Source organism: Sesamum indicum, linkage group LG11, assembly GCF_026168435.1.
Source record: "Sesamum indicum cultivar Baizhima isolate 11 linkage group LG11, ASM2616843v1, whole genome shotgun sequence".
Lineage (NCBI taxonomy): Eukaryota > Viridiplantae > Streptophyta > Magnoliopsida > Lamiales > Pedaliaceae > Sesamum > Sesamum indicum.
In genome coordinates, this window is record NC_142667.1 from 12,936,109 (window position 1) to 12,953,128 (window position 17,020).

Here is a 17,020-nt window from a genome sequence, read left to right on the forward strand (position 1 = left end):
GAAAGCGCGGGTGAAGTGATGATGCTGATATTATTGCTTCAATGAGAAGCAGCCGCAGCCACAGGCAGAAGCAGTATTCAAAGACAGACAAGACGCCTTTAACTGTACCTAATTCACATATTCCACACACTCACACACACACACACACATATATATATATATATGTTCATCGTTGTCACACTACTTTTCTTGTTATGACCCATCCTCCTGGTAATAAATAAATTCCAGCACCAAACACTACACTACTACTCCACCCCACGCCCATCTCCCTCCTTATTTTCAGTGCCCAAACACACACAACACATACTGAGGTAAGAATAAGACAAGACGATGAGTCCAAAAACCAGGCAGTGGAAGCAGCAGCAGCTTTTCATTAATTTAGGGGTAAAATGAGCTGTCTATCATGTGCTTCAACATGGCCCCTTTACCCACACCCATCACTTTATGTCTTTCTTCACCTTCACTCATTACTTATATATATATACATAGATTTCATCATTACTCAATCACCATCCAGAGATGTAGCTATAGCTGTGGTGATGATGATAGTGATGATGATGATGAAGGGAATTAGGGGGCGTTTGGAATGGAGGCTGATCCAAGATCCCTTCCTCCCGCACCACTTTCTTGCTGGACTAATAATGATCTCGGACCAGGCTTCATTCCTCACGCCCCAATTTCCAACACCCAAACACCCCTCAGATCTTCATTTCATTCCCATGGTAAAAAGGTAAAAAAAAAAAAACATGTTTTTTTCAGTTTCAACCATATATACACACTTCATCTCTTAATTTGCCCAACTTTCTCATAAAAATTAAAAAATTTAAGTCGCACTACGTAGATAAATCTTATAAGAATGAATATATATATAATTAGAGGCATTTTTTAGTTCTCTAACCAGAGTTAATTTTTATTTTAGTCATTTATCTTTTTAGACTTTGAGAAAGGTCTCGTAACGGAATTTGTCCAATATGATCGAAAAATGCCACATGTATCTGATGTGATATTTAATTTGGAGAAAGTGATTTTATTGGCTAATTATGTATGACGTGGCAATTACATGACTTTAATTTTAAAAAATAAATTGTGATGTGGCATTAGTGACCACATGGCATTAAATTATATTATTTACTAAAATCATTATTATTTATATTTAAAATAAAATTTTAATACTTTTTATTATTTTACATATTTTAAAATTATTTTTACTTCATGTATTTAAATAAAATTTTAATACTTTTTATTATTTTACATTTTTTAACATTAAATTATTTTTACTTTATTATTTAATACAAATAATATTTATCATTATATGTACTTGATTAGAAAATAAATTTTCTATTATTTTAGATTTTAAAAAAATAAAATATTTTTACTTAATTTTTAAGAAAATAAAAAATAATACATATTTTTTTCCCTCTTTCCATTTCTTTTGTGTATATCTATAAATAATATATACATTCTCATATATATATATACATTACATATATATAATTATAACATATTAAATAATATAAATATACATTAAGGGGGCGATACCTTTGAGTGACAAGGACTGCGCTCAAAGAAGAAAGGAGCGTCACCGTCGCCAAGACTTGGTGAGTGTGGCGCCTCTTTTCTTCTCTGGGCGACCGCGGTCACCTAAATTTAGGGAGAACGACGCCCTCTTTTTCTGGGCGATGGCGATGCCACCCAGATTATTCTGGACGACGTCGTTGTCGTTTGGAGGCTGGGCAACGACGATCTCAGAGGTGGGTGGTTGGAATTTTCTTCCTTTAGATAATATATATATATATATGTATATATATGTATTTTTAGGTAATATATATATTTATGTATATACATATAATACAAATATTATTTTTTAAAATTATAAATTATATTTATGCAATTTCTTTCTCAAAATGCATGTCATAATGCTATTTAACCTTTTTTTTTAATTAAGTCATGTAATTGCCACATCATATAGAATTAGTCAATAAAATCACTTTCTCCAATTTGAAATGCCACGTTAGATTGGGTGATATTTTCCGACAACTTTTGATAAAATTCGGCAATATGTGTCCTAAAATCGAGCAAATTAAAAAATTATAGAACTTTTTTCGAATTCTAGAAAGATAAAGAATTAAACGAGAATTAGCTATAGTTAGAGGACTAAAAATATATTTAATCCTATATATATTTTATGTTTATGAGGCCCCCTTATGAATATATATATGTAGTGTTGGTATAACACAAGATATCGTTTTGGACCAAGATTTTAGACAATATTATTATTAATATTATTGGATTATTATTGTCTTTTCCTATCAATATATATGATGAGGAGATGGACATTCTACTGATAGGCGTTGTTGTTTACTGGTATTTCATGATCCTAATTCATTTCCTGGAATTTTCATAATTTAAACCTCTTGCAGCTTCTCATTTCATTAATTTTACCAAGTTTCAGTGTGTATACGCTACATGGTCCAAGTTAGGAACTTTGGGGAGCGAAATGGTTGTACTTCGGGCCTATTGGAATTTTTGCTTTTTCAAGACAATGGTTCTGCCCACGACACAACTTTACAGATTTATTCCTCTTACAACAATTTGACACACCATTTATGTGGTTTGGAGAATTCTCCTACATTCACGATTTGCTCAATATCAATTTTTATTGAAATTATAGTAATAATTATTACATCAACTATTTATATCATAGCAGCTATCTGCCGTCATTGGATGTGGATGTAGCGCAGTACAAAAGAAAAAAATAAATGAAAGTAATATATTGAAATTTAAACAAAACCTATAACAGAAGATTTCATAGCATGATCAACACAGTAAAAAAAAAAAAATATCTTTTAAATTAACAAAAGAACTAATGCGCAACTCATGTTATTACGCAACTATATTGCATTTCTGATTTTCTCTCAAATTAGTAAAATAAACTATTCCCCGCGCTAAAAAAAACTATCCAAATTATGCCTAATCATGTATACATGGCCATTCTTTTTAGTAGATATGATCAGTATCATGTCTCAATCCAATGATTAAGAGAATGAGGTTCTATGACTAAATTTCAAATCACGAGTTCGAGTCCTAATAAATATGTGATTTTTTATTTTACTTTATATGAGTTTATTATAATGTATTTTATTATTTTTTTGTTATATTGATATATTAATTGATCTACTACTGATGTATCGTGGAATGAATATATTAATTAGTAATAATTTATTTTAACTATTCTTTGTTATACTAATATATTAATGAAGTACTGATATATTAACGAACGAATGTATAAATATATATTGCTTAATTTTTATTTGGAATTCAAATCAACACGGGACTGGATTGCTTTTCTACTATTTCGTTGGGGTTAATGTGCAATTATTTTTGTGAAATTTTAGGGTGCATTCAAATAAAATGATTTAGATTAAGTAAGATAAACCCTCATGACAATAAATTATTCATATTAAGTAAGATAAATTACATATTAAATTGAACGATTTTTTAATTACATATTCATTTTACTCATTAGTGTCACGTCAATACGTGTACGGTGCTCACACTCACTGGTGTCGCATGAATGTACATATGTTATGCATCATCACTTTAAATTATAATTATATTATTTAAATACAGAATCTCTGTCAGATCAATGTGGGACTAGGAACAGCCAAACAAATAGGGAATGTTGAGGCAAACCAGAGAAAAATTTGGGTAGAATTGGATCTGAGAGCATTGGTTAGGTAAGCATCCTATAGTAAGAAAAGCAGTTAATTTATGAACCTTTGTATCCCATACCTATGGGAGTGGTGAAGGGAGAGTTGAATTGGTAAAAAAAACCCCACAATCCTTTTAAAGTTGTCTGAATTTGAAACAAGTAAAAAAAGAGGGCTAAATATATTTTGCACTCCTAAATTATGCATAAAGTGTATTTATACTTCTAAATTATAAAACGTAAAAAAATAGCTCCTCGTGATACATACTAATTTTTTTATGACAAAAATGCCCTTAATTGTTGACACCCCTAAAGTATTTCTATTACAATTATTCTCCTAAATATAATATGAATTATCAACACAAATTTAATATATTACATTAAACATATATATATATATATATATATTGTAAAATATGCAAACCTATAATATAATATTCTATATTTTTTGTGTGATAAATATATATTACGTGGACATGTAATTGAATAAAAATTTATAAGTTAAATAACATACTTTTTCTGTAATATTATATGCATTATGTATTGATACATATTTATATATACTTTTTAACATAATTTATTTACTCTTCAAAATATATTTGTATATATTGAGCTTAAATATTTACTTTCTGCGTTCCATAATTTATAAAAAATTATAAATTATAAATATTATTTTTAAAATAAAATGTGAGTAAAATTTTAAATCACTAAAAAATAGTTTCAGGGGAGATACTTCAATAATATATATTTTAAAAAATAGAATAAAAAAGTATAGGGGTAAGTGGGAAGTACATTTAATTTAATCTTATCAGCTAAATTATTTTGTTAGGGATGTTTTTGTTAATTTTCATATTTTAGGAGTATGAATGAAACAAAATACATAATTTGGGAGTGCATAATGTAATTAACCCAACACAGAAAACATATATAGTCATATTTTTCCAAAATTCACATACAGATCCGTCCGTGGTGACTCCACATTCATCCTTAAAATATCAATTAAGAATACTGTACTTTATAAAAAGACTGAAAAAAGGAAACGATGTGGGACGAAAAACTCATACACGGACGGTCCAAGTGAAGAACATATATAATTAGCATAAACGGCGAAAAACATGATTAGTATGGAGATGGGAATGTGCGAAAAAGAGGGGTTCTCTCTACTCCCATCACAGTCACCTGCAACGGATCTTGATTGCATATATATTGTGGTGAGTGAGAAAAGATAAAAAAGCAGGGGCAGATGGTCTTGGTCGGTGGAAAAAGGATGTTCGTCTTTGTCAAAAGTGTGTCACCCACTCACTCTCCCAATTTATTTATATCCTTTCTTCAAATCAAATCTCATCTCTCCCTCTACCCTATCAAAAGTGAAAGACAATCTTTACACCCCACAAATGACAAATCAGAGACAAAAAAGGCGCTTAATGCCTGCCTAATTTGCAGGAAATTTTGATCTAAATTAGTTTATTTATTGTGTAATTAATATACAATTTATGAAAAGTGATCAATCACACATTTATTTTGTTATTGATTTGGTCTAACTAAACTTAATATGAGTAAGAATTTTTCCTAATGTGCTGATCATTTGATATGGGTATAAATATATTTATAAGAGAAATATATATATTTGAATTGTATTGGTAATAGATTACATGTTAATCGCTAATTAATTAATTGTGAACAAGACTTAACCAAGTCTAGCATAAAATTATATTCCCATGAAATAGTAAATATATGGAATTAATGATGCTTCTTGGTTAATTAAACTCGTAGCATATATAGTGTAAAAGAGAGGGAATCTTTGTTGGTAAAGATTATTATCTTAGCAAGGAAAGCAATGCCAAATACTGAATTTTGAGTGGCATAAAGACTTCTTGCACATGAAGTTTAGCACTTTTCTCCCATCATTTTGTCTACTTTTTCTCACTTTAACCTTCCAACTCAGAACTCCACTAATATACTATCTACTGCCCTCATCACTAATATAACTTCTCTTTCTACATGCACCAATTAAACCCTGTCTCCTTTCTTACACTTTTTGCATGTCTGCAATCTCCAAATTGTACAATGTGGGTGTATATCCATCAGTGTCAAGTTTCTATTGCTGAAAATTAATATTAGTACGTATTAAACCTGAATTCCAGTTCACAAACATGGCCGTAGTTCGTAAGCTTATAGTTGAGGTGGTTGATGCACGTAATCTTTCACCGAAAGATGGGCATGGTGCGTCGAGTCCTTATGTGATTCTTGACTTTCATGGGCAGCGCCGGAAGACGAGGACCGTGATCCGGGACCTGAATCCTGCGTGGAACGAGGCCTTGGAGTTCAATGTAGGGAAAACCTCGGAAGTGTTCGGGGACATGCTGGAGCTCGATGTTTTTCATGACAAAAATGTTGGACCAACGACCAGGAACAATTTTCTGGGCAGGGTGAAGCTGAGCTCCAGGCAGTTTGTCAAGAAAGGCGAGGAGGCATTGATTTATTATCCCCTGGAGAAGAAGAGTTTCTTCAGCTGGATCCAGGGCGAGATTGGATTGAAGATTTATTTCGTCGACGAGATTGTGCCGCCGCCCGCTCCTCCGCCTCCCCCCGAGGAGGTTAAACCTGAGACAGCACCGGCTCCTCTGGAACCTCCAGCAGCTTCTGATGCCCCCGCCGCTGAAGCAGAAAAGAATGAAACTTCACCAGGTCCCCCGGCAGAGCCTCCGTGCGATGGAGACAAGCCGAATGAGGAACAACCTCCTGTGCCGCCAGCTGAAGCAGCAGTACCAACCCCTGGAGAAAATCCTGCTGATTCGGACCCAGCAGCTGCACAAGAAGAGACCAATACAGTAGATCCGGCTCCACACGTTGAAGAGATACCACCCGGCGGTCAAAACCCTGATCAAGTGATGGCATCAGTGTCATCAAGGTTTGTGCCAGAAGTCAAAGTGAACAATATCAACGGCCCGCAGCCAATCAGCCGTGTTTCGTCGGTAAGTAGCTTTATGTCTGATCAATCTGATAGATCAACCATGGAACGCTCCTCATTCGATCTAGTTGAGAAAATGCATTACCTCTTTGTTCGAGTTGTGAAAGCTCGATCGCTTCCCACGGCTGGAAGCCCAGTGGTAAAGATAGCTGTGTCCGGCAGCCATGTCATCTCAAAACCGGCAAGAAAAACAATATTCTTTGAGTGGGATCAAACATTTGCTTTCAATCGGGATTCACCTGATTCGTCCCCCATACTTGAAGTGTCGGTGTGGGACCCACTGAGCGCCATCTCATTTGGTCCCACAAATGACGTAGCAGGACATGACTTCTTAGGTGGCATTTGCTTTGATGTGGGTGAGATCCCTTTGCGGGATCCACCGGACAGCCCATTGGCCCCACAATGGTATCGACTTGAAGGAGGTGGAGCTCACAGAGGAGACCTCATGCTTGCCACATGGATAGGTACACAAGCTGATGAATCATTTCCCGATGCTTGGAAGACCGACACGACCGGTAATCCAAACTCAAGATCGAAAGTGTACCAATCGCCTAAATTGTGGTACTTGAGATCGACTGTCATCGAAGCACAAGACATCTCCATGCTAATCCCTTTAAAGGAGTCATCCTTCCAAGTTAAGGTCCAATTGGGGTTTCAGGTCCAGAAAACAAAATCAGTCCTCACAAGTGCCGGTGCCCCGTCGTGGAGTGAAGATTTGATGTTTGTTGCGGCGGAGCCATTTACTGAGCACAACCTCATATTTTTCTTGATTGAGAACCGGTCACCGAAGGAGCAAATCATTGTTGGTGTTGCTAGAGTACCTCTAACGTCCATAGAGAGACGGGTGGACGATCGAAATGTGGCATCAAGATGGTTCACGTTGGAGGATCCGAATGAGGAAAAGAGGGTATATAGAGGTAGGGTCCACTTGAGGCTATGTTTTGACGGTGGATATCATGTGATGGATGAAGGGGCTCATGTTTGCAGTGACTATCGTCCAACCGCCAGGCAACTGTGGAAACCCGCTGTCGGAACTGTTGAATTGGGAATCATTGGATGCAAGAATTTGCTACCAATGAAAACAATTAAAGGCAAAGGGTCTACGGATGCTTATGCTGTAGCGAAATACGGCAACAAGTGGGTGCGTACACGTACAATCTCGGATAGTTTGGACCCCAAATGGAATGAGCAGTACACGTGGAGGGTCTACGATCCATCCACTGTATTGACGGTTGGGGTGTTTGATAGTTGGGAAGTATTCGAATCAGACGGTTGTAAGGAATCCGTTAGGCCTGATTTCCGTGTAGGAAAGGTGCGTATTCGTATTTCTACTTTGGCCACCGGTAAGGTGTATAGAAGTGTGTTTCCGTTGCTTTTGTTGTCCCAAGCTGGTTTAAAGAAAATGGGGGAGATAGAATTGGCGGTTAGATTCGCACGTGCTACTCCGACGCTTGATTTCTTGCACGTGTACTCACAACCGTTGTTGCCAATGATGCACCATCTCAAGCCCCTCGGTATGGTGCAACAAGAGGCCTTGAGGGCGATAGCCGTGAAAATAGTGTCGGCCCACTTGTCCCGGTCGGAGCCGCCTCTCCGTCGTGAGGTGGTGACCTACGTGCTTGATGCCGACTCCAACACATTCAGCATGCGAAAGGTTCGTGCTAATTGGCTAAGAATCATCAATGTGATAGCTGGATTGCTCGATGTGTTCAAATGGGTGGACGAAACGCGATCCTGGAAGAATCCAACAGCTACAATACTCGTACATGCGTTGCTAGTGATGCTCGTGTGGTTCCCCGACCTAATTATTCCCACATTAGCCTTCTACATTTTTGTGGTCGGGGCATGGAACTATAGGTTCCGATCGAGAACAACATTGCCTCACTTCGACCCAAAGATGTCACTAGCAGAGTCCATTGACCGGGACGAACTCGACGAAGAGTTCGATGCTATGCCGTGTACTAGACCTAACGAGACAGTTCGGGCTCGATACGATAAACTAAGAATGCTGGGGGCACGTGTCCAGACCGTGTTGGGGGACTTTGCCACGCAGGGGGAACGAATGCAGGCGCTCGTGACATGGCGGGACCCACGTGCCACAGGTATCTTTGTCGGGCTGTGCTTGGTTGTCGCATTTATATTGTACTTGGTTCCATCAAAGATGGTGGCAATGGCATTCGGATTTTATTACCTGAGGCATCCGATATTCAGGGATCGGATGCCGTCCCCTGCCCTCAACTTCTTCCGGAGGCTGCCTTCGCTTTCGGACCGAATGCTGTAGCTGGTTATATTAGTAAGGTAGTAGGTTTGCAATATGTCGTAGGTACCACGTAAACTTTAGTTTTTGTTACAATTTGAAGGCCAGAGATTATTAGCAACATAGTAAAATCTGTATTAATATGATATGTATTGCTATAAAGCCATCTACAGCATAAAATGCTGCAACTTACTTTAGTTGATGCTTCAAATATAAAATCTAATTTAATTTTGAATACATTAAGAAAAAAAGTCGGTCTTATACTGTAATTTCCTCATAAAAATTTAACATTTGAAAATATATCTTTAATTGTAAAATTTAATTTTATCTATCACATGATCTTTAATGAAATCGGAATCGCATGGCTCAAATTCATTTGAGAGAATTCCGACAACGGCCGACATAAAGAGTGATAGGCATGTTACAATGGAAAAGAGAGTTGGAGAGGAAGTAGAATTGGATGTATGTGAAACTTTTTTGGGGTCTAAATTTGTTTCCTTCCCAAATTAGGCAGAAAAGTAAAAAGTACAAGTCCAAAACATAAAAAACTACCTATTTTATTTTTATTTACTTTAACCAATATATATGGTTATCCTTCAATTTCTTTTCTTTCCACTGATAATATCGGACATAATTTTTTAGAAAAGATAACCAAGTTGTCGTAAGAACTACTGCATCATCGATCATTGATAATAATTTTTATTTTATTTAAATTGAATTGTTTAGAATAAATGCTCAATATTCATTTTGATGAATATTTTTCTCTTGTTTGATAAATATTTTTCGTAACAAGATTTTTAAATTTTTTATATATCAAAATTATTTTCGTAAATATTAATTTATTTATTTTTTAAAATATAAAATTTAGGTTAACCAATAAAATTACGAAAAGAAATAGTATTTTTTTCTCAATCTATTTTTTCCGTACCAAACAATGAGAAGTCTTTGATATTTACTCATGTTTCATTCATATCAAACAACTTGAAGGAAAACTATCATTTTCTCCCTTGCCTTTCCTCATCTTTTCACTTTTTCTTTCCCCTCACTTGAATTAAATGTACCCTTAATCTTATTAAATTTAGGATACATTACAAAAGGTTTCTCTGAATTTAGTCATAATTGAAAATATATTTTCATTATTTAAAAAATTACAACTACCATTAAAATTTACGATCGTCTAATAAATACTTCTTATAATAAATTGTAACGAAACAATATTTATAAAACAACTGCTAATACCAAAAGAATATTTCAAACAATAAAAAATAATTATAATATAAATTTTTTTAATGAAGTCCGTTAGCTTTAAATTTATTTAAGTAGTAGATCCAAAAGGAACATGGTCTGCCTGATTGGACCACGAAATTCATCGCAATCATGTCATAGATTTATTATCACAAATAAATTTATAATTGGATTCAATTTCATAATTTATTTTGTAAGAAGGTAAGATTTACAATTTGGGTTGTTCGTATTCAAAAGATTTGAAGCATAAGATCAAATCAAATGTATCTGTCATAAGAAACAGACAATATATATCAAAGATTACGTTAATTAATATATTATTTATAGGAATAATCAAATATTATTGCATGCGACCTTATAGCATCTTTGTTTGACTAAAATCAGAATATTAAATCAGACGGAGATAAATAAATTAATTTTCTGACGGAGCCGGTCTATATTCGATTTCTTTTTGTTGCATTGATTCAGAAAAAATAAAAAGTAAAGAGATGTAAGGTGGCATTCTATCATTGATTAGTGTAAGTATTCATAATTCTTTAAAGTAATATAATTAATAGTTATTATTTATTAAAAATTAATGTTTGCAGCCTGATATTTTGGGATTGTAAGCATGAAATCAGGGAATGGGAACATGATATCAATTTTTTTTTTGGGGGGAATGCAATTTACCCATATGATATGAGAACTGAGTAAAAAAAAAAATACAATTTGAAAAATAAAATAGCAAACTATTCACTGTGCTTTGAAAAATGAAGCAAACTATACCCCCTATCTAAACCATTGATAGGGAGGTAAATTTGCTTTATTTTGTTGAAACACAAAGGGTAATTTGGTCATTCTTTTTTTTCCAGAGGTATTTGCTCATTTCACATATCACATGAGGTAAATTACATTTAATCCTTTTTATCTGATATGTTTTTTAATTACAGGGAAAAATACAAGCAACCTCTGTTATATTGCAAATAAGCAAATAACCTCCCTAAAAAAAAAAAATAGCAGTTTACCTCCCTGTGTTTTCATAAAGAGTAATCTACTCATTTATAATATCACATGGAGGTAAATTACATTAAATTTATTTTTTATATCTATGTTATTCTATGCGAAATATACTTTTAGTTTGATCATTCAATTATTCTTATTCCTGTATTTAAGAATATGTATTATATGTTATGTCTCATTTCCTCTTCTTTTTTGAACTATTTTTAGGTGAATGGTTTATAATTACGTCATAAAATCTAAAATTATTAATATCAATACCAATATAACTAATCAACAATTATTATGAAAACTAATTAATCAAATAAGTATTGTAAAATTAGAACACTCACATATTGGTGACATCTAAACTCATATCGATTAATTAGGGTCTTAATTTCGCCAACTAAAGACTGGTTGCGGGCTGAGTCTCATTTGTGGCGGTCCTGAATACACATATTCATCTACGTTGCAATTTCATCAAACTTGGTGAAGTGCGGCTGATTATAAGTGGGAATGCTAAAGTTGTTTACACTTTTTCTTCTAAGTGATTGCATGCTTCTTGTTTGCCCATGTTTTCCTTTGTTGACGTGAATGCATCAGTGATCTTAGTATGTGCCCAGGCATCTCTTTCCTACAAAGGGTGGTCATGTGTGGGCCTAATACAAACAAACACAAGAAACATGAATTACCACATTTATCCTACACATCTCTTTCTTGCAATAATCCTCTCATTTTCGTCACAGTTCACAGAAAATCTCTCTCTTTCTCTCATGAGAAGTTGCTAAGAAGGGGCATTACTGTGAGTTTCGTATCTCTCTATCCCATTTCTTGTTTATGTTTAAAGCTCCATTTAGCTTGCAAAAATCATTGGATAAGTTGCTGCACACTGCATTGCTTCACGTGCTGAACTTCATCACTTTTTTCCAATGTTTTGCTCATAAATCTCTCTTTGTTGGATGCATCACTGCTAGTATGCGTCTTCTATGAAGAGAAAAACCAATATTTCTCTGTCATTCACTTCACCAAAATTCTGGGGATACTTTACTTTCTTGAAGAAATACTTCTTCTTGTGTTTTGTTGACATACGGAAGAGATATGGTGTCCTGTGGTTCATGTGAACCGTGTGCCAGTTGTTGAAAATCATTGCTTTAAATAATGACTTGTACCTGTTCTAGATTTGCACATGGTTACATCTATTAGCAGAGATAATAGCATCCCCTATCCCTTCAATAATGAACCTTCATTTGATAACATGTGTATGCAAAAGAATAGTGCAAATTGTTGCTAGTTATTACTTCATTTCACATACAAAAGTGTGAAATATGTGCTTATTGATTGTTGGAGTAGTGGTCAGTGTTGGTGGAGATTATTGACTGCTTACTATCCGAATGATCAAGTTTGCAAGGCCGACAAATGGAGAAAGGCCCTATACTATTGATCGGGTTTCTACTGTTTTGTTGCTTTGGAGCAATAGCAGATGCAGAGTACAGATTATACAAAGACCCCAAAAAGCCCCTAAATCGAAGAATCAAGGACCTGTTAAGAAGGATGAGCTTAGAGGAAAAGATAGGCCAAATGGTGCAAATCGAACGAGCTGTGGCATCAGCTGAAGTCATGAAGAAGTACTACATAGGTTTTTTATCAATCTGATTCCACATTCTGAAATACTACTTTGTAGCTTCAAATCATACATTATGCTTTGTCGTGCATATTTGAAGACTTTTCTGTGTTCTTGGGAGCAGGGAGCGTGTTGAGTGGTGGAGGTAGTGCTCCAGCTCCTCGGGCATCTCCTAAGGCTTGGGTGGATATGGTGAATGGTTTTCAGAAAGGATCATTGTCGACCCGTCTTGGCATACCAATGATTTATGGGATTGATGCAGTTCATGGCCACAACACCGTTTATGGGGCTACTGTTTTCCCCCATAATATTGGTCTTGGAGCTACTAGGCAAGTAAACTATGCTCAGACAATAATTTGTTGTTTTTGTTACCCTTTGCCCCTAGTTTTCTGCTCTTGCAACAACTGATCTGGTGTTACATGCTTTAAGATTCCTGTTTTCCAGCTCTTGAGTTTGAAAATAGAGCATATGAAGTCGAATAATTCTTGAATTCCGTTGTATAATGGCGTTAATTTCTAGCAAAGTCTTCTCTGTATTGATTTCCTTCCTCTTGTTTTTTCTTGATGTGCATCACTTGAAATTGACTTCTTGTTGCACTGCATTACACATATGCTTAATTTCGGCCTACACTATTGGGAGGGCTGTCTTGATAAGTGCAAAATGAATGCTTTAGCAAGAAAATGGTATAGGAAACTCACACAATATCGGTGCTCTGCAAAATTAAGGCAGGGGGTAAAATCTACTGATCTTCTTAATCATTATGAGAATGTCTGTTTTGAACAGAGACCCTCAACTGGTCAAGAAAATTGGAGCTGCAACTGCCCTTGAACTCAGAGCAACAGGGATTCCTTACACTTTTGCACCTTGCGTTGCGGTAATGACTCCTAGTTTATTATTGATCACAATTTTGAATGATCATATAAGAAGAAATTATATGGTTATTTGCTGAGCGTTTCGGCAAATAGGTCTGCAGAGATCCAAGATGGGGTAGGTGCTATGAGAGCTATAGTGAAGATTCAGAGATTGTTCAAGCAATGACTGAGATTATACCAGGACTGCAAGGAGACATACCTGCTAATTCTCGACAGGGCGTTCCCTATGTTGCTGGAAAGTAAGTTCAAGCCGTAAGAAATACAGCGATATTGAGGTGTAATAGGATAGTTGGGGATTTATCACATATGCGTTTACCTCTAATCTATCTTCAATATCTTCGTTTTTGTTGTTAGCTCAATAAGGTAAAATATATATTTTATGCAGAAAAAAGGTCGCAGCTTGTGCCAAACACTATGTTGGCGATGGTGGAACAACCAAAGGCATCAATCAAAACAATACCGTGACTAGCAAACATGGGTTGCTAAGCATCCATATGCCACCCTATGATGATTCGATCATTAAGGGTGTTGCAACAATCATGGTCTCTTATTCAAGCTTCAACGGAATAAAGATGCATGCTAACCGTGATCTTATTACTGGCTTCCTTAAGAAAACACTACGTTTCAGAGTAAAATCGACTTCTTCTCCATAAACTTTTAACATGAAATTTATGCCTTCTGTTCTGTGAGATCAATTTATAACATTTCTTGACATTGTACGATTTCAGGGATTTGTCATCTCAGATTACAAGGGTATCGACCAAATCACATCTCCAATTCATGCTAACTACACGTATTCAATTCTAGCAGGAATTGGTGCTGGCATTGACATGGTTCGTCCATCATATCTGTTAAAATTAAAAGCGAATAACTTCACACAAGTCGACTGACAACTTTGCTATTTCTTTCCATTGCTACCTGAATTCCAGGTCATGATTCCAAACAATTACACAGAGTTCATTGATGGACTAACCTTCTTGGTGAAAAATAACTTCATCCCTATGAGCCGGATTGATGATGCCGTGAAAAGGATCTTAAGAGTTAAGTTTATAATGGGACTGTTCGAAAATCCACTAGCGGATTACAGCATGACCAAGTACTTGGGGAGCAGGGTTAGTTGTATATTTATTCAAACTGGACTTGTTGAATACTATATTGATGTACGGAAGAGTTATTAGATTCATCAGTTCATCATGATGGCCCAACTTCAACAGGTGCACAAAGAACTGGCAAGGGAAGCAGTCAGAAAATCTCTTGTGCTGCTAAAGAATGGCGAGTCTGCAGATGAGCCATTGATACCACTACCCAAGAGAGCATCAAAAGTACTCGTTGCAGGAACGCATGCTGACAATATCGGCAACCAGTGTGGTGGCTGGACTATTGAATGGCAGGGAAAAACTGGCAACATTACATCTGGTAAGTTCAATGTATTAAATTTAACAGTTGACAGGCTCTCATCAAAGTCTGTACTTAACTGAATAAAACTGTCTCTATGAGTTGATCAGGTACCACAATCCTTACTGCCATAAAGAATACTGTCGACTCCAAGACCAAAGTCATTTTCCATGAAAATCCGGATGCTAAATACGTAAAGGCCAACGAGTTCTCTTACGCCATTGTTGTTGTGGGGGAGCCACCATATGCAGAGGGATATGGAGATAGCTTAAACTTGACACTACCCGATCCCAGTTACAGTATCATCACAAACGTGTGTGCCTCACTGAAATGTGTTGTCGTCCTGATCACAGGCCGTCCGGTCGTGATTCAGCCGTATCTTGCACAAATTGATGCACTTGTAGCTGCATGGCTTCCGGGATCAGAAGGCCAAGGTGTGGCTGATGTATTGTTTGGTGAGTATGGTTTTAGTGGTAAACTGCCACAAACTTGGTTCAAGACAGTTGATCAGCTTCCTATGAATGTTGGTGATCAGCAATATGACCCATTGTTCCCATTTGGATTTGGGCTTACTACACAACCTACAAACATAAGCTAAATGAACATTGCAGCACTCTGTCTGAGCAAAATGCTGTCATCTTTAGGACAAATGTGAGTGAAGGACTCCAGTTACCTCTAAATCCCAATTTTGATAATTTAAGGTTATTGTTGCATTAAAATGATATCATGATTTGGTACAATTATGAAATACATTCTTGTTGTTTGGGTTATTATTAACACCCCTATATTTCATAAAATTATGTAATGAGGCCCGGAATTATAAACGTTTACCTTGCTGCATTTCTAAGATAAAATTTGCAAAATTATATGGAAAAAAAATCAAACGATGTAGATGAAAAAATTAAAAGAAAAGATGTCCACACAATCCCTAAAAAAATAAAATACAAATAAAATTATAATTCACAATCCATAAAAATATTTTAGTCAATCTACTAATTAATTGAACTAGTCCGGAGAATCAATTAATGAAGAATCGATTTGATTACTACTAATTAATGAAGAATCGATTTGATTACTACTACATGGACCAATGGTTTTTTTTTTAATTTATTTTGACAACTCCTTTTAAGACCAAATTTGTGTGATGCTGCTAATAGCTTCTTTCTAATATACATAACAGACTTGAAATATCACATTTTTGGCTTACTCAAAAAGATCCATTTGTGTATTCGTATATAATAATTTAGCTTGATAAATAATTCCGACACTTTTTTCTGTTTTTTTTTTCTCAATTGCGATGGACTTATGTTAAATTACTATATCATTTAAAAGTTTAAACAAACAGAGAGTGATATGTATAAATGAGTTGCAATGAAATTCTTATATTTTATTGCTGATAGTTACACTGTACTCCTCAAAGGTTTGGTGTACGTAATTTTAGATAGATTTCTTGTGGTTTGAAAAATTATATTTAATACTCTTGACGTTTATTTTCCTCCAACAAATAGATTCTTTTGTGAGTCAAAATTCATGAAATTTAGTAATATATTAGCAGAAAAGTGAAACCTCCAATTGACTTAGTGCTAACTTACTATAGGTTAAATACTAAGTCAATTGGAGGTAAATCTGGATTTCCATTCAATCTTTTTGCAAACAGCAAATTCGATGAATTTTTACTGAATTTAGCGATATATTTGTTGGACGAAAACAAACATCAAGAGCACTAATTATAATTTTTTAAATTATAAAAAATTGAAGTGTAATTACACCAAATATTATGATCATCACAATTTATTGCATCATCTTTGTTTGTCTATTTTGCTTCTGGTGACCGCATCAGTAATCTTAGTATATAGTGGGCCCAATGCAAACAAACACAAGAATTAATTATATGATAAGTGTAATACACTTACAAATATACGGAAAGTAACCAATCACAAAGCTATGTAATTGATTTGGTTGGTGATCCTCAGAC

At 35.1% G+C, this 17,020-nt stretch overlaps 2 protein-coding genes across 5 annotated transcripts; both read left to right on the forward strand.

Annotated features, from left to right (window-relative positions):
- Positions 1-5,594: 5,594 nt before the first annotated feature.
- LOC105174198 (C2 calcium/lipid-binding plant phosphoribosyltransferase family protein) lies at positions 5,595-9,134 on the forward strand. The gene has a single exon (XM_020697902.2). It carries the CDS (start codon positions 5,863-5,865, stop codon positions 8,959-8,961), a length of 3,099 nt encoding a protein of 1,032 aa, XP_020553561.2. The 5' UTR covers positions 5,595-5,862; the 3' UTR covers positions 8,962-9,134.
- A 2,686-nt stretch (positions 9,135-11,820) lies between these two features.
- On the forward strand, positions 11,821-15,822 carry LOC105173942 (uncharacterized). Of its 4 annotated transcripts, none has more exons than XM_088875692.1 (10): positions 11,821-11,959; positions 12,558-12,793; positions 12,903-13,107; positions 13,562-13,652; positions 13,752-13,889; positions 14,036-14,279; positions 14,379-14,483; positions 14,580-14,762; positions 14,865-15,066; positions 15,156-15,822. In XM_088875692.1, the coding sequence occupies exons 3-10, from the start codon at positions 13,026-13,028 to the stop codon at positions 15,641-15,643; spliced, it is 1,533 nt and encodes a 510-aa protein (XP_088731818.1). In that variant the 5' UTR covers positions 11,821-11,959; positions 12,558-12,793; positions 12,903-13,025; the 3' UTR covers positions 15,644-15,822. The 4 variants fall into 4 exon arrangements, with proteins under 4 accessions (XP_088731818.1, XP_088731817.1, XP_088731819.1 ...); XM_088875691.1 differs by having other exon boundaries at positions 12,558-12,782; positions 13,744-13,889; XM_088875693.1 differs by having other exon boundaries at positions 12,558-12,782.
- Positions 15,823-17,020: the final 1,198 nt, after the last annotated feature.

What these genes read in the sequence shown, in the direction of transcription:
- LOC105173942 (XM_011095868.3), top strand. Translation starts at nt 12,574, where the DNA reads ATGGAGAAAGGCCCTATACTATTGATCGGGTTTCTACTGTTTTGTTGC. An exon ending in ATTGGTCTTGGAGCTACTAG is followed by an intron (nt 13,108 to 13,561) that starts GCAAGTAAACTA and finishes TGTTTTGAACAG; the next exon opens with AGACCCTCAACTGGTCAAGA. An exon ending in CTTTTGCACCTTGCGTTGCG is followed by an intron (nt 13,653 to 13,743) that starts GTAATGACTCCT and finishes TTCGGCAAATAG; the next exon opens with GTCTGCAGAGATCCAAGATG.
- LOC105174198 (XM_020697902.2), top strand. Translation starts at nt 5,863, where the DNA reads ATGGCCGTAGTTCGTAAGCTTATAGTTGAGGTGGTTGATGCACGTAAT.